This window comes from Nilaparvata lugens, chromosome 8, assembly GCF_014356525.2.
Source record: "Nilaparvata lugens isolate BPH chromosome 8, ASM1435652v1, whole genome shotgun sequence".
NCBI classification, from domain to species: domain Eukaryota; kingdom Metazoa; phylum Arthropoda; class Insecta; order Hemiptera; family Delphacidae; genus Nilaparvata; species Nilaparvata lugens.
Window position 1 is genome coordinate 40,994,684 of NC_052511.1, and position 18,541 is coordinate 41,013,224.

General features: G+C 34.3%; 2 protein-coding genes across 4 annotated transcripts in view; one reads left to right on the forward strand and one right to left on the reverse strand.

The window, feature by feature from the left end:
- The first annotated feature begins 923 nt into the window (after positions 1–923).
- Positions 924–12,759, forward strand: LOC111045618 (glycine-rich cell wall structural protein). 2 transcript variants are annotated; one of them, XM_039434767.1, is made up of 8 exons: positions 924–1,071; positions 5,486–5,567; positions 8,162–8,263; positions 8,757–9,311; positions 9,366–9,566; positions 10,374–10,433; positions 12,174–12,422; positions 12,465–12,707. In XM_039434767.1, exons 1-8 carry the CDS (start codon positions 1,048–1,050, stop codon positions 12,560–12,562), a joined length of 1,371 nt encoding a protein of 456 aa, XP_039290701.1. In that variant the 5' UTR covers positions 924–1,047; the 3' UTR covers positions 12,563–12,707. The 2 variants fall into 2 exon arrangements, with proteins under 2 accessions (XP_039290701.1, XP_039290700.1); XM_039434766.1 differs by having other exon boundaries at positions 12,174–12,759.
- Positions 12,760–14,749: 1,990 nt separating this feature from the next.
- The window catches only part of LOC111045672 ((E3-independent) E2 ubiquitin-conjugating enzyme UBE2O), a 60,643-nt gene continuing 56,851 nt past the window's right edge, over positions 14,750–18,541 (reverse strand). For both annotated transcript variants that reach the window (XM_039434769.1, XM_039434768.1), the window contains one exon: positions 14,750–17,125. In XM_039434769.1, coding sequence (XP_039290703.1) covers positions 16,959–17,125 — 167 coding nt within the window. In that variant the 3' untranslated portion in view covers positions 14,750–16,958. The remainder of the gene's footprint in view (positions 17,126–18,541) is intronic.

Below are 18,541 nucleotides of genomic sequence, written 5' to 3' on the forward strand. Positions count from 1 at the left end.
AGTGACAAATTGATACTGTGAAACCTCTTTGTTTATGTTTATGGTTTTCAAGACTGTAATACAAATTTCAGAAATACAAAGCCAAATGCTTCTTATCTGCTGTACCTCAAACTTTGAGAATGATCATTTGAAATCTACAATGGAGAATTTCTATGATATTTCATAATTTACTTGAGCTCAGTTGCACAAAAGCCTGTTAATTTTTAATCATGATTGAATGCCACGAGAACCAATCAGAGAAACCTTCTTTTCAAAAAAGAATTATCTGATTGGTTCTCGTGGCATTTAATCATGATTAAAATTCAACAGGATTTTGTGCAACCGGGGCTTATATTAGAAAGAGATTATAAATACTATATTGGAATATAGTGTTTTAGTGTATAGGATATTATAGAAACACTCCACTTATATGGGCTACTTTTGTACAAATTAATAAAAACAATATAGAAACTTGTAGTACCCTTCATTCATTAATTTCAACTTGAAAATGACCTATGGTCAAAACTAGTCGTTAAAATATTTTAAAGTTTTTAATAATAAAGGGTACTACGAGTTTTTATGAATAGGATAGTGGTGTAACAGTGAATTCGAATTATGATATGTGACAATTTTGAGAAAAATCTTCCTATATTACTGAGTATTGCTTGTTATTCTATCTTTGGACTGTTTTACAGTATTTATTTAAATTTCAAAAAACTCAGTGCTTGCTAGCCTGATATAATGATTTTTCTTCAAGAATGAAGATAAAAAACTACAACAGAAACGAATGATATACGTAGATAATACACCTAAGAAGCCAACAACAGTAGTCTTATCGCAGAGACACAGTGACGACAGATCCTCTTCCTCTTCTTCTCCTTCTTCCCCCCTTTCTCCTTCAGATCCTTAATCGGATCCTTTATCTTTGGGACGTGAGGGAGCGCCCCTCCAGGCCGCCAACCGCGAAGGAGTCTGGGGAACTATAAAAACAAATCGCGCCCAACGTTATCAACAATAAGTCGCAGTGCTTCAATCACACACGCAAACGGACACAGACACGGCCTAAGCATGACGGGCCTCTCACATAAATTGGTAAGTCAAGTTTATCATCTTTCACAATAATTAAATTCATGAAAAAGGGTTGACGATTTCTATTTGTGTTTTCATTATGAAAAAATACCGCAACATCACACACAACTGCATAATTATAAGATTTTTATTTTGTCCATTTTTTGGGGTTGATGCCCAAATTGACTCTAGTCTTGTGAGTTGGTAATAAGACTGATGATGATATACAGTATGTTCGAACACTAGGAAGTGATTTTCAAACTGATAAATAATAATATTATGATACATAAATGAACAGCGATACATTATTTTTTATTTATCGTTTATAAATTATTATTTTGTTCATGTTTGATACAGTCATTATTATCTTGATAATATTTTATATCTATACATTATTATTTTCATAATCTCGGATGATTTTTTAATATTTTATTCATCTTTGATGAGTTTTATTATAATTATTAAAATTAATGTGAACTGAATTTTTTTAATTTAATTGAATTGAATTTTATTGCCAAAAATCACATACAATTACCTACAAATAGACATTGATTGTAACTTGCACAACAATAATTATCAATGTAATTTTCGGCACTGCCAACATAAAATCCCTTGTGTGTTGGCAGTGAGTTGGTTAACTTATTCTGCTTCAATTCTAGTCAAGTAAGAAGAGATATACAAATTAAATTAAATAGAGCTAAAGAAAGCTCATGTGAATTCAACATTTTTTAAAAATTGTTTCTTTTGTAATTCGCCAACAGTGCTAGACAATATCATTGGTGCATGTAAATACAATAATTTGCAAATGAGAGGACGAAATTTCAATTGTTAAAATTAATATTTTGGGAATTGCATAGTTTTTATGACTGCATAGGTTTATGACTTTGAACAAAGGCCAAGCAGATGGATGGATGCATAAAAAATCAAGTTATAATTGTAAATAAGAGGACGAAATTTCAAATGTTATGTAAATGTTGCAATGAGATCCATAGTTATTGTGGAGACGGTTATGGGAAGATGAATAGATATTAGTATGTATAGAAAAGTGGATTCATCGTACTCTAAATCCAAGAAATTTATACGCGGAGAATTGAAGTTTCATAGCTTCAAGTGTATATCTAAGAATTTGATATGATTCTTGAGGAATTGATTTGGAATATTGTGCATTGTTTTCACAAACGAATAATTTTTATGGAAATTTTAGAGAAAGTTTAAATTTTGTTTTATTGAGTTTTGATTAAATTGTAAATTGGATTTCAACTAAAAGTGAGAATTGTGAGAAAAATCACATTATTTTTGTAAGTTTTTTTTATTGAAATGATAAGAAATAAGTTGTGGGAGCTTATTGTTTCTCTCCCAATTATATTTGTATCAATTGATGAGAGAGTTTAGACATTCAAGAATTTTTTTTAAATGTCTGGAATTATACAAATTTATTGAGAGAGACATTACGTTGAGGAAAAAAGAACGTTCCAATAGTTTATTAGTGTTTACAAAAAAGCTATTGCGAACATCCACTGTCCAAGAATATACAACATTTCAAGCAATATGATTGCGAAATATGATCTCTATAAATCCAGAAGGCTTATATATGAATTCAATCAATTATTATTGGATTGAGATAATTGAAATCGGAATTATTGAATCCATTGGAAGTGGATTATACCTGATTATCTACACTTACATTATAGAATTTCTACAGCCTCGTAGAGTATTCCCCACCAACAAAAAGCCATACAAATATTATTATCACAATATCATCGTCACCATAAAAAGTACTTTACACCTTATTATAGAATTATATCTTTGAAATAAATAGTAAATTCTGCGATGCCCATAAACCACATAAACTGGATACTCTTCAGAGAATATTATTTGAAGTAGCCAAAACAATAATAGCCAAGGCAATAATGGTAATTGGCATAATAAATCCTCATCTCACTCAGTATAGTAATGATAATTTGACCAAGTTTATCCTACTTGAGTAATTTGCAAACTTAATCGTCCATGAAACGAGATTCATGGATTGACACTGGTTCTACACTGTAAGGAGAGAGATTTCCTCAACGAAGAAATTTCAGTGAAAATAAGGAAATCTGCACTCATCAAATAATAATAAATTACATGGTAGTAATTCCTGATGCACTTTGCATAATGAGAACAATCATAAGATGACAAAACTTGCAGCAAACAGTTAAACAATAATAGAGGAATGGGTCTTATGTAACTAATTCTATTGGAAATAAATTATACTGGATAGTGAGGTAAACATGAAAATTATTGGAGATTTGATAACTCGCTAGCTGGAGATAAGGGTGATTGCATATATTTTCTCCAATTCTGGATTCTATTAATTTTCGAAATAAGAGATGGTGCTTTACTAAATTTGCACAATTTTGATAAAGTTATTATATCAGTGCGCCGCCCCAAGGGGAAATAGCTGCCGAACTAATTATATTTCTATTACTGTAACATATTTTTTCTATTTCTATTTTGAATCTGTTCGTATTTCAAACAGTCTAATTTGTGGTTTTTGACAGAAAAAGTTTTCTATCTAGCCTATCTACTAATTTTTGGACTAGAATTTTGTTTTTGGTCCTGGTCAGTGCATCTCAACCGTTTTATTTGGACACATTTTCAAAACACAATCTATAAGCTGGCTATTATGGTCTCTTATGGATAAACAATTAACGTTCCAAAACACCGATGTAATAATATAAATAAGTTGACAAAAAGTCAGTTAATCAAATAAATTGATTAAAAAGTTAACTAAATCGAGAAGTTATTAGACTGCGACTTTAATCTTGAAATAAAAAAGAATTGCAGTACATACTAACTTCCTCTCAACAATGTAATCCAATAAATTTAGAACGGAGCAAAATGAAGTAGCCAAAACAATAATAGCCAAGACAATAATGGTAATTGGCCCTTATTAATTCACATCTCACTCAGTATAGTAATGATAATTTGACCAAGTTTATCCTACTTGGGGAATTTTCAAACTTAATCGTCTATCAAACGAGATCCATGAATTGACACTGGTTCTACACCGTAAGAAGAGAAATTTCCTCAGAAAAGAAATTGCAGTAAAAATAAGGAGTTTATCAAATAAATTGATTAAAAAGTTAACTAAATCGAAAAGTTATTAGACTGCGACTTTAATGTTGAAACGAAAAAAATATTGCAGTACTAAAAATTCCTCTCAACAATGTAATCCAATAAATTTAGAACGAAGCAAAATAGCTGTTTTGAAAAATCGGGCATATTAAATCACTTAATTTTGAAAAATTACTTAATTATGTCGATTAAAACATGAACCAGACCTTGATGAATTGGTTAGTACTAGAGAAATCACTTGTCCATATTGATTCAAGAGCAAAAAGTTAGAGAAGTGTGTTGTTTTTACGGAAAAGGTTTCTATCAATAATTCACAGTACAATAATTTTTAGAAACGTATCTTGCCTTCTCTAGATATTTTATAGAACCTACAAGCAAATAATTATCGGAATTATTGAGATAAAATTTATTGATGTTTTCATGTAAATAAATACCATTTTCCATTACACCGCACTACTATGGATCTAGCTTGAGCTTTGCGGAAACAAGAAATTTGTTTATTATTGTCCACTTTCATTAAAAAAGTGTCAAATGGAATTTTACTATGTAATTTGAATTTTATTATGTGCACTTATAGGACCGTACTAACACTCTGACTAATGCAAATGACCCTAAATGTAAAAATGACCACAAAAGCATATAGACTACAGTTTTCCTTCCTGTTAAAAATAATCATTTCAACTGCATCAGCATCTCACAGAGCGACTTGAGGCAATGAGTCTAAGTAAATTCCCACTTCCAATGCAGACTATTTCGTGCCACCCAGTGGTTGAAAAACACTTACTTTGTTAAACGATTTGAGACATACTACCTAATTGATTAATTACTACCCTGAAATCTCATCAATACATTATATAAAATAGCATTAATAATCACAATTATTTTTAATGGATTGATCTGAAAAGATAACATTTAGCAACATAAAAAGTAAATAATTGACAAATATTAATTGCTGCATAACGCGGTATTCAACCGAAAAATCAAAACATAATAATGTTAAATTTTAAATAACTGCAGCCCAACTGTAATTTGTAAATCAAATAATTGAAATGTTATTGAAACTAAAAAAAAAATTATACAATATAATTATTTTATGAACTCAAAATAAAAAATGAAAACAATGGAGAAAACTAATTTTTTACAATAGCCTAGGACACTGAATGCAATAATTATTATAATATTGAACTACAAATATGAATTTGAAGAATGAATAATAACTTCCTTAATACTTGTAAAGAAAAACTATGAATAAAGCAAGGCTTGAAATTCCAAATATAGCGTTTTCTAAGGTAGTGCTGCTATTCATGTTTTCTTGTTTCAGGGATGTCTGGCCCTAATAACGTTATTTTTAAGCACCGTAGACTCTGAGCAGGTTCTAATCAGACAGAAGAGAGCGCGACTCGGTAAGTTGCATCACACATTCAAACATACAAAAATAATTGAAATTATTATTAGAAATACTTGTATTATTTATTTTTAGTCACATTGTAACACAAAAATGAAGAGTCAAATAATTTCAAGTTTGACTTTACTGTAGTTTGATAACTTCATAAGTTGGAGAAGATGATGTGATGTGTGCCGTGGTGGTTTTGTGCTTCAATATTGTATAAAACGACTTTGAATTGCCACAAAAACATTTTTGAGAAACAAGTTCAGGTTGTTACACCATTCACAATTAATCACTAGTGAACTATGTTGAAGATGTTATTGAGAATTATCGATTGATGATTGTTAATTGGTTGTTAGTAGACCAACTTAAGTTGTAAATTAAACAGCTTGTTAAAATTTCAAATAGTTTTATTCCACTTGTTTTATACTAATGTTGAATTTAAAATAAAACTTTTTCAATTTTTCTCGCAATTCTGAACTTAAGAACGTACTGGAAATAACAGCGTACTAAAATTCTTATTGGAAGAATAAATAAAAATTCAACAATAATATTCTATACATAATAATGAAATTTGATAAAAATTTTCCAAAATAGACATATAAAATAATGTGATTCAAATTTTGAAATTTAGTCAAAGTTGAGTTTGTTTATTCTTCGCCACAGTCTATTGACTGGGGATTGCCAAATTAGTGTTCCACCCATAATATGCTATCGTAAGCTGACCAAAGTATGATAAACTGAGTTTTTTATTTTTGATAATCGAATATATTATAAATTGTGATTGTGGAATTATTGTATTTATTATTAGGCAATGAAATTGAATTGAATTTGAAATGGGAAAATCTAGTAGGTAGGCCTAATCCATTAATAGATTAATTCAATTCAATTTATTCAAAACTTTATATATAATATAGTAAGTAAAAACGAAGTAAAGGCGATACATTAGATTGCAACATTAATATGAAAAACAAGTAAAAAGTAAATGAATAACTTAACTCCATGCTTGGACTATAAAAAGATTTTAAAGATTAAAATGAAAAGAATCACTCGCAATAATTCTTATTCATGCTCTACACCCTACACATAATATTATATTATTAAACATTTGAATAGGCACACCCATCTACAAAACACTCATAATGTTTTTAGCAAACTCACTTTCCCCTAAAACTTAAAAGTCCTCTAAACATAAAAGTCCCCACTAAACTTAGTCTCAACCCACCATCTACAAAACACTCAACATTTTTCAATCAAACCCACTCTCAAATCACCTCTAAACGTACTGCAATTACCAATCAATCATACTTGGAAAACAATTTAAATCTGTTGGGACAACTTGACAAAGTCACATCTTATAGTAGATGATCATTAAAGTATTTATCTCAAATTATTCATAGAGCTTAGGGCTTCCAAAATGTCATTAAAAAGAATCTCTCGCAATCCTTCAGATTTGTTTCCTTCAAACATCATCACACACAAAACGAGCGGCAGATTCAAATCGCTGCTCATTACTGGCAACTCGTGTTCTACACAAGATATTCATCAAAAGTTGCAGCGATAAACGCGACTACAACAACAACGCGACTCAAGATATACATGCAGTTGCAACATACTTCAGTTGCATCGCGCGCAAAACACATTCAAAGTGAGATTTCCACTTCAAAACAACAATAACGAATGCTTCCATAGTGAGATTCACTACACATTGTCAGTATTCCTTCTAAATTTCTTAATGTGTTTCCCATTCAACCAATGCTGACAGAATCAAGTGAACCTCACTACGTCGCTTTTGTTGAAGCCGCTGTCTTGCCAAATCCGTACCGTACTACTGCAGTTGGTTTACAAATGTACAATGTCTCTCTGATAAGAGCGTTTGCGTGAGAATGTATTTATATGGCTGACAACTGACTAAAGTAGCGAAAATCACTTCAATGGTAGCTACAAATATGCCATTCGCATGTCACAATAATAATTGTAATCGACGTAGTCACGCAACACTAAATAATAAAGATGGCCGTCACGACGCCAAGTGTGAATTATTGTCGGCTAAACATCACTCTGTGAATCTTTCACAACAATAAGTGGATGTTGCACGAATACTGTGCTGTTATCACTTGTTAGAACTGCAGGTGTGATAATTTTATCAGTTGTATTTTTACCTCAAAGATGGCAAGCTTTAGTGAAATTACTATCATTATCAAAGTTTACTATGCAATCATTATAATGATATAAGTGAGTGTTGACACTCCTTTTTTATCAATTCCGAAAGTATTTTCTATGATCAAGGGCTTATTTTATTATTAATCCAATATGGTTGAAAACTGTTTAGCTGTGTTTGACAGTCAATGGACTCTTTGATCGTAATTATTTAGTGCTGTTCAAAGAAAACCCCATTCAGGTTTCGAGCGATTTTTATCACTGTCTCACTGATCAAATAGTTCATACAATCATTCATATTCATTTTCATTTTAAATTATTATAAATTTTCATTTTTATGGATTACCATTCCAATGATGAATGAACTGCGATAATTTCAGTGTCAGTTAATCTCTATCTTGTGTTAGAATTGGTTTTGAAATTAAAAATGTTCTCTCATTTTTCTCATAGAGGGTCTAGAGGCAGCTGCGAGGGGTTACCTGCCACCAAACCAAGGAGGTGGAGGTGGAGGAGGAGGAGGTGGTGGATACTCTTCTGGAAGCCCTTTTGGGGGTAAGATCCAATTACAATATTGAAAAAATTGTCATGTCCGAACTTCCATTGTTAACTTCGCAGTCCTCGTTCATTACTTTATTATTATTATTATTATTATTGAGGAAAAAACTAAAGTCATATCTGAGTATCTCTATAAACACTCTATAGCCTAAAAAGTTTTCAAGAGTTCTATATAACACCAAGTAATTTAAAATTATTATAAATTTTCATTTTTATGGATTACCATTCCAATGATGAATGAACTGAGATAATTTCAGTGTCAGTTATGCTTCACATTGAGGTTAAAAAACGTTTCTCAATGCTGTGAATCAAAATAATTTTGTTTGTAATTTATTGTAACCGACATGATAATTTTTTAGCTATCAGTAATATAATGCATTGTCCTCTAGATAGGGAAAAAATATTTTTTCAAAATGTTTAGTCTGGTTATAAAGCAAAAAACAAAAAAAAAACAATGAAATTTGTTCTATTATGTGATTAACGTTTTCAGGTAACGGAGGAGGCTACTCAGGAGGATCCGGTGGGGGAGGCTATTCCGGGGGAGGAGGTGGCTCAAGTGGCCCAGGAAATAGCTACCTGCCACCGAGTTCAGGGGGATTCGGGGGGAGTCAAGGGGGTTATAGCGGTGGCGGTGGCCAAGGAGGTTTCGGAGGAGGATCGGGAGGTTATAGTGGAGGTTCAGGGGGATCCGGTGGTTATAGCGGAGGTTCAGGGGGATCCGGTGGTTATAGCGGTGGTTCAGGGGGATCTGGAGGTTATAGCGGTGGTTCAGGAGGATCGGGAGGTTACAGTGGTGGTTCCGGAGGTTATAGCGGGGGTTCAAACGGAGGTTACAGTTCGGGAGGTGGATCTGGAGGTTATAGCGGAGGAGGTTCAGGAGGTTATAGCGGGGGTGGTAGTTCAGGTGGATACAGCGGTGGTAGAGGATCAGGTGGTTATAGCGGTGGAAGTTCTGGAGGCTACAGTGGGGGAAGTTCAGGAGGAGGTTATAGCGGCGGATCAAACGGAGGATACAGTTCCGGCGGTGGATCTGGAGGTTATAGCGGTGGGTCCGGAGGTGGTTACAGCGGGGGAAGCAACGGAGGTTACAGTTCTGGAGGTGGTTCAGGAGGTTATAGCGGGGGATCGGGAGGTGGTTCATTCGGAGGAGGTCAGGGAGGATTTGGAGGAGGAGCCAGTAACACTTATCTCCCTCCCAGAGGAGGAAGTGGTGGCGGGGGAAGTGGTGGATACCAATCAGGTGGTCAAGGGGGTAGAGGGGGCGGTTCACAAGGATTTGGAGGATCTTACAGTGGTCAAGGTATTTATTGAAATATAAACATTAGCTTCAATATTGTAATGTAATCAAGCTTGAACTGGACAATATTATTAAGAAAAAATATTTGGATTTTTGGAAACAGAAATACTTCACTCCCAAGGATGAATAATATGAAGTAGAAATAAATAATGTGTATTTTTCTGTTTCATCTAGTCAGAGTCTTAAATAGAGAATCGATTCAGTTCAACCTTTGTTTCAAAACTGCATAATAAATTCATTCAAATAGGGCATGGTTGTTATCAGCCGTCAGACATGGGTTTTCCCGAGAATATATTCATAAGATTATATTATATCATATCACTATTCACAGTATAATAATTATCATAGAAAAAAGATAGCATGAGTAGATATCCCATGGTATAAGTTTTTCTTGTTCCAAAATTTCAATCAGATTTTTGGTTAACTCAAGCTGATTCCTCTCGACTTCTGTCTATTATTACTATTTTGTTGGGGATAGAGACTACCAGCGTCACATGGCTTCACGAGAAAGAACTACTAGGACTATCGGCCTGAGTTAACACTGAAATTTGGGATATAAACGCCCTATACTGTGGGATAACTTTTTATGCTATGTTTTCTCTATGGTATTATACCTAGAAGAATTTTTGTTGTATCTCATAGAGAAGTGGATACTGTAACATTGACATTGTTTTGGAAAATTGCTGTAGTGTGAAGTTTTGATGTAACAGATGTGAAATCTATCCGCTAACCCTATCGTCTTTACGCTGATGATACAGGAAATAAATAGACTATTGTGATTAATAGTTGTTTCATATAAATTATTTTCAGGTGGATCAGCCACCCAGAACACATACCTACCACCAAGCGGCGGCGCTAACGGATTTGGAGGTAAGATTAATCTCTATTTGAACACACTTTGTAATGGATTTCCCCAGCACTGTCGGCCATTTTTACTTTTCTTGCCCTACTACCATAGGTAAGGAAAGTATTTGCTTTCCAAAAAAATTAAGGTACCCCAATTTTAAGTTTTCTATACGTTTCAAGGTACCCTGAGTCCAAAAACATGATTTTTGGGTGTTGGTATGTGTGTGTGTATATGTGAATGTCTGTGAACACGATAACTTCATTCCTAATCAACCGATTGACTTGAAATTTTAAACTTAAGGTCCTTATACCATGAGGACCCGATAATAAGAAATTTAATAGAATACAATTCAAGATGGCGGAAAATTACTAAAAAACCATGTTTTTCACGGTTTTCTCGAAAACTGCTCTAACGATTTTCTTCAAATTTATACCATGGGTAGCTACTTATAAGCTCCATCAACTGGCATGAGTCTATTTCCTGGGAAACTAATGAGGTTCACCCCATCCTTGAGAAATGGACTTTGTAAACTGACACGAGTCTTTTGTCCTTCTCGTGCATGAGGTAGGTAGGTAGAGCAGTTTATAAAAAGAACACATAGTCGAGATATTTCATCTGTGGAACAGCTGTTTTGACGACTTTCAAATTCATCGAATTTCACAATTTACACAAAGGAAAAAGTACTGTGAAAACAATTATATTTAAACACATATACAGTAGTCTGATAGTATAGTTTCAAATATGTTGCCGCCAATCGTCATTATGTTATTCCCCTAAATTATTCTCGTTTAAGAATGAGGCTTACAGTTCAATGAGCAAGGAAAGTTGTGTGAGTGTACCACAACAGATTTTTTACACTGTGATGATCTCATCATTCTCTTCAACTCCTTTCTCATTTATAGCCTCTGATTCAAATCATAGAATAAGAGTAGATAGAAATAGTATCTATGTTTTTTTCTCTATGAAATACTTCACAAAAAAACACAATTAATAACCTCCAAGAAGCTTGAAACTCAAATGATACCGGTATACGTTTAAAAAGTAAGCCAAATGAAGCGTTTTTCAGGGGTTATTGCACTAGCGGTGCAAAAACGCCTGAAAAACGCTGCATGTGGCTTGGAGTTTAGTGTGTGAATGAGCAAACACCACAACAATATGGTCAGGTGACTTTTATAAACCGTGATTTCATAGCAATCAGCATTACCCATTAGCCCATTAGCATTAACCCATGTGAGGAGCCTTCTTCATACTGATTGTTTAGTTCTTTTTTGTACAATTGTTGTGACCGAAGAAGAATAGAACTCAATTTCAATATGCTATAACTTATGATACACTTAGTGCCGATTTCCGAGCTCGGGAATTAGCTAAGTTCTAGATTTTAAAAAGCTGGAGTTAGAAAATTGGCTTTCCGAAACGGGGTTTTTATGACAATCTTTATTTTCTCATTTCTATAATTGGAAACATTTTTCCTTGACGAAATGAAACATTTCTAAATAATTCAAAATAGCTGAAACTTTACACTATTTTCTCGTTAATTTATTTTGTGTTCAATTTTCTAGTTTTTCGAAATTTAATTTAAACGTGACTGCGACTACGCCCCGTTTCGGAAAGCCAATTTTCTGACTCCAGCTAGTCTAGAACTTGACTAAATCCCGAACTCGGAAATTGGCCCTTAGTTATCCTGTACTACTCCAGTAAGAATAGAAGCCGCTTATTAGGACTAAGAAATATTTAAAATCGTAAAAAATCACTTCAATTTGCAGGAGCATCAGTCGGCCGACCGTCCAGCTCCTACGACTCGTCGAGTAGCGGGGGTGGGGGCGGTTTCGGAGGCGGCCAACCTTCCGGATCGTACGGAGCACCGGGAGGCGGACAAAGTTTCGGAGGCGGCTCAAGTCCGGGTGGCTCCTACCTGCCTCCAGGATCCGGGGGTGGGTTTGGAGGTGGCGGTGGAGGACGTCCTTCCAGCAGTTACGGAGCACCCCAGGGAGGCGGCAGCTACAATCAGGGAGGTCGTGGGGGCAGTCAGGGAGGGTTCGGGAGCAGTCAGGGAGGTTTCGGAGGCAGTGGAGGTCGTCCGTCGTCCAGTTACGGAGCTCCCCAGCAGGGAGGCCAACAGCAGATCGGGGCCAACGGAGGCTACGTCTACTGAACGCAATTACCCGGACATGACTCACCACAGCGCGCTTATTACAAGTTACCAACCTAACCTGAGCTTTAACTATGTGTTACCTTTTTTATGGCCTGTCTTTATATTTCAACGATCTAGTATTTATTGTGAACATCTATTTGTATCGAATTATATGTTGTACAAAGGTTTCTAAGAAAATAAACGTATGAAGTAGTACATTTCTGTATTTTTGATGTAGTCGAACCTAGATCCTGTTAAATGAGAATGCAGAGGTCTTGTAACAAAGAACAATGCTATTATTTTAAAGAAAATATAACGATTGGAAATTATCGATGTTTGATGCTTTTTTCCTAAAGGAAAACTGCATGTTTTTGCATTTTTATTGTAATGTATTTGATTGACGATGCTTATTGCTTCTTGTAAAGTTTTTGTAGCAAATAAAAATTCTTGATTCTTGAAGGACGGCAGAATGCATTAGCGCATGCGCACTCATATGAGCCTAGCAAACTAAGCCCACTGTTCTCAAGGAAACATTTTCAATCAATGCTTGAAAGCATACAAGGTGAGAGCGAAAAACTACATTGTAAATCAGTATGCAATAATAAATGAAGCAATGTTGTCATGATTACTGACATGAGTATCAATATTTATCAAGTTCCTCAATTAACAAGTGACACTCTTCCATATATAGGGAAGATTTAATCTATATGGAAGATATTCTTCTATATAGGGGTATTCCATATACCGTTTGTTCTGTGTGACTGTCTATTCCTGAGTAGAGAGCCCAGCCATGAAGAAGGCGTTCGACATTGTCAAACTCTCAAAAAATCGGAGTGTAGTTTAGGCTAGTTCCATATACATATACACGCCTCCATTTGAAGAGAATACAGATGTTTCTTAGAAAATAAATTAAACTATTTAAAAAAACTACATGGATGTTTTCTGTATTCTTTCAACCTAGGACCTGATTTTCATGGAACAGGGCCCTCGGCCTATAGACTCCATGTCCTATATGTCTGTGTCAAAAGATTGATCTGATACCAACTCATCAAAACTTTTTTACGTCGTCGTCGAGGAAAACTTGATTTCAAAATAATTTTTGGCCTGGAAATTACTCGTTGACTGGACTGAAATAAGTTACAAGCACTCGGTACTTCCGTTCGATGAGTGAACTGCATCACTTCTTCCACAAACATTTGGATTTTTTGAAATTGCAGGGAGCTGATCCTGACAATTATGATTAGACTAAATCTAATACCAAAGATTCATTTTCACAAAGCTGTTCCATAGTGTACGTTCTGTGTACAGTAAATTGTTCCAGTTCCAATCGTAAATTGTTCCAGTTCCAATCGTAAATTGTTCCATCACGTGACTAGTGCAAAATGTTCCCATGGAACGCCATTTCAAAATTGTTGGTTCAAGCTTTTGACGCGCACATATCAAGTTGATTTACACTAAACTGTGTCGTTCACTAGCTGCGTGAATGAAGAAAGGCTGTTTTACAAACCTACCGTCTAGAAAAGTGTAAATTTCTTTTATTCCATTACTCTCAAATTTTCTATCGAGAAAAATTCATTTAATGAATGGTTATCAAACATCATATTGTTGGTGCATGCGCAGTTAAGCAAGCAAACTACAATAGTCGACCAATGAGAGCTCAGACAGTTGGAACTGTACCAGGTCGGACAATTTACCACACTTCGACTGTGGGGCAGGATTTTGGAGCTGGAACAGGTTTCTGGAACAGAATCTGTCAAAATTCCTCCCATGGAACGCGGAACTTTTTACTTGGTAAATTGTGAATCGGACAATTTACCACATTCCATGTACACAGAACGGGCCCATAGAGTAATTGAAGTTTTCCCATCAGTAGATCTTGTCCTAGTAAGAACAACTACCTCCACCGTCGTAAGCATTAATTTGAAAAGTCAACATAATATTATAGAAAATACATAAATATCGAACAAAATACAAAGAAAACATTCTTGGTACAGCTTACCGAGTTCTCCTTATTTTTCTTCACATATCTGGTACAAACTTCATTTAGCATTGTTCTCTGAACCTGGAATTACACTGCTGGAATGAAATCACTGGTTCTAAAAACAGCAAAACCGGCTAATACCAAAAAATAATGGTTTATTAACCTGGAATCACCTGTGTATCAATTGAAATTAATAAATGGATTAGAAAGGTTATAAAAAGAGCCAGTTAATAAATAAAATATTTCGTGTAATTCAACTATCATGATATAATTGATCGATGTTCATGATGCTTGAGATGAGAAAGATGAATCAACTTAACAATGCATAATAACCCGTCATAAATAATGTATTCGTACAGTTGTGATTCTCACTATAATTACTGATCTTATAGATTAATATCTTTATGTGTATGTACCGATCAATTTTACATAGCTATTGACAAAAATAATCATAATACAATTGCTTAAACATTAAAGAGTAAGAGCCGAAAGAAGAAGAATTTTCATCGAGATTCATGAATATATTTATGATAAAAATATAGCAGGAATGAACTCTCAATATTATTTATTATTGTATAGTACAGAGGCTAACAAACTCTATGTGCTTGTTAATTTAATTATTATCTATCTAAATATTATTTGAACAAACAATAAATTTAATAACTGATAACAGTAACATACAAGTCGCATATATCGTGCGATCACTAAGCAGCGCACCCAATATTATTTGTTTCTACAAGACGAATAGTTTTCCATTATATCATTTTCTATAACAGAAACCGAAGGAACTGAATTATATCGAAACAGGGCAGATCGTTCATTAAAGACAGTAGATGTTCATTTCTCTAATCACAGCAACCACTTAACAATTAAATTTATAGCATCTTTGTAGCTATCATAAATTTATTCATACATTTCAGAGCAAGATTCTGTCGCATTAATGTTTTCAATTGCACAAAATATTATACACAAATCATAAGCTTTGTTGCACCATTCTTATTTAATCTACAACAAAAATTCATCTATGAACCACACATAGCCTACTTTCAAGTCAAGTTCTTCCAAGTAATTTTCCTTTTGAATTTGGAAATTTTCCAACAATTCAATGACGTAGCTCGAAACAAACAATTTCTGAAATGAATTATTTTTGCTCCAATTAAACACAAATGTATTTTCTGAATTCCACACAAATGATACAAATTCCAATCTCATAAACGAATGAAAAACCGGTAAGAGTGTTTCTAAAACCAAATCTATTTCACTAGCCCAATGAATTAGATTTGAAGGTTTTTAGGAAAGTTTTCAAAACAACATAAGTACCTCATTAATTATGGAAAAAAGAGGTAGTAACACTCATATTCTTGAGATTTATGTAAGATTATCGTAGTAGATTAAATTGATATCAATCTATACTATAACAAAGCTATTTTTAGAAAATATAAATTTTTCTACACAATTTCCAATGAATCAAGAAAGATACGATACATTCATAGATAATTAGTTTTTATCTGCCAGAATTTCATTCATTTCAGGACAACTAGGTTACTACAGATAGGTTTTTAAAGCTTCAATTCAATCCAGTTTCATCTGTTGACCTTTTTACTACGAACACTACAATAATTCTCACATTACTCTCAAAAAAGTTATGAAAATGCATACGATTATCACCCATGGAACAACTAGGTTGCTTTAAAGGGTTTAAAGCTATAATTCAACAATCCGAGTGAAATTTGACCAACCTTTCTTTAAAGTAGGCTACATTCATAGCTTATTCAAACTGAACTTCAAGACCCGTTCAAAAAGTAGTAATTTCTTTTCCACTCAAGCAAAATACGGTTGTATCAGATTCAATATTATCTAAACGCTAAATTCTCCAGATCCTAGATTCAACATCCTAGATTTTGAACCAACAACCACCCAAATGCTATATTCTCCAGATTCCAGATTCAACATCCTAGAATTTTAACCAACAGCCACCCAAATGCTATATTTTCCAGATCCTAGATTCATCATCCTAGAATTTCAACCAACAACCATTCAAATGCTATATTCTCCAGATCCTAAATTCAACATCCTAGGATTTGAACCAACAACCATCCAAATCGCTTGCATATAATACTACAAATATCACTAAGCCCCAACTACAAAAGATGAGACACCAATACTGTGTGATGTATTTGTATACTTACAATCTTGAAACAAATATCAGTCCATGTTCTCACAAATTTCACAAACGACAAACTTTTTACAACACTTTCAAAGTTTTTTCTTCACAACACTGCCGACTGATTTTAATGAACTGTCTGTCTTATTTTGTGAAGCGCGCCTATTGTACTACTAGGAGAGGGGAACTTTGTGTTGTACTATGGAATAAGGGAGGGGGTAATTGAATAGGAATAACTTCAATTTGTTAATAAGGCTAGACCAGCGGCTGCACTAACTGCAGTTATCGACTTCCGTTGTTGTCGAGTTTCTCCGCTCGGCTTCGTTCAGCGATTGCAACTTGAGCGTTTCCGTGAACGTGGCCAGCGATTTTCGCAGCGTCAGGCAGAAACCTTTCGATGCCGGAATGAGCGGGAACTCGGGCAGAGGTATTGCTTCATCTGCAACAGACACATATATAATTGATTATCTGTTTACTCAAACGAAAATATTTGTGAGTTGACTCAAATATAATTATATGACTTGCGACATAAAGACTACATTTGTGCTGTTAAACCACAAATATCGGGGCACCGAGCTTCGGTCGTTATTTTTATTTATTGATATACAGAACACAATTCTCTAAAATGATCGTGTTTATATTTCACAGCTGGCTATATGTCATCTTATGAATTTCGGGGATGCGATATTTTGTTTTTTCACATACTCACTCGCTCACTTACTTTTTTACTATCCACAGCTGTTTTAGCCAAGGATGAATTATCCTTTTAATGTCGTTCAGCGAGTTTTCCCAAAGATGAGACCTAGTGCAATCGAATTTTTATATCATAAACCTACTATGTTCCAAATTTCGTGATAATCGTTAAAGCCGTTTTCGAGATCCGTTGAACATAAATAACCAGATATAAAAATATATAAATACAGAAATTGCTCGCTTAATATAATAGGATTGTGTTCACAGAAACAAACTTAAATTACTATAAAATCATTTCACTTATATAGGCTACTTTTGTTAAAATTAATAAAATAAAAACAATATGAAAACTTGTAGTACCTACCCTTTATTATAAAAACTTTAAAATATCTTAACGACTGGTTTCGACCATAGGTTATTTTCAAGTTAATAGGACCTTTTATAATAGCCTAAGTTAAAATATGTCATTTTAACTTGAAAATAACCTATGGTCGAAACCAGTCGTTAAGATATTTTAAAGTTTTTAATAAAGGGTACTTCAAGTTCAATACGAACAATTGTAGTTTGTTTCTAAGACTAAGACAACATGTTAAGACAAATATTGTTATAGTATATTAGTATGTCCTATTCCACCCTCTAGGTTTCCTAATAATTGCGAAGTATTGCTACAACGCGGACTAGCTACAGTCGGATATGGGTTCGGGGTCAGTAGCCGTACTGACAGGTGGAGTTACCGGACCTACACTTCTCCCTCTATCCTGATTCTTTACCCTCTGCTTCTTTCGCGAGATTTTACTTTCAGGGGAAGAGTGTTTGCCCGTGCCGTTGCTGACCGATTCGGCCCTCGGCCTTTGGAATACAGGGTGGGTGTTAAGGGAGATTAAGATAACCCTATACAAGGAGAGGATCTGACTATCAGATCCCTACCAATAATTCTATTTATAAAGGTAGTACGCAATCTGAACCAACTGCGAATTGACGGCGAGCAAGCTGTACCTGCAAGCCCGGGATGTGGTTTTTCTATGGGGTTTAAGGTGAGGGCTATGGAGTAACGGTATGGCGGAACTATGGAGTTGTTAGTGGTATTTAAGATATCGTCAAATAGAGCACGATATAGGGTGTACGTTATAGAGAATAGGGTGCAGAGTATGAGGTATACGGT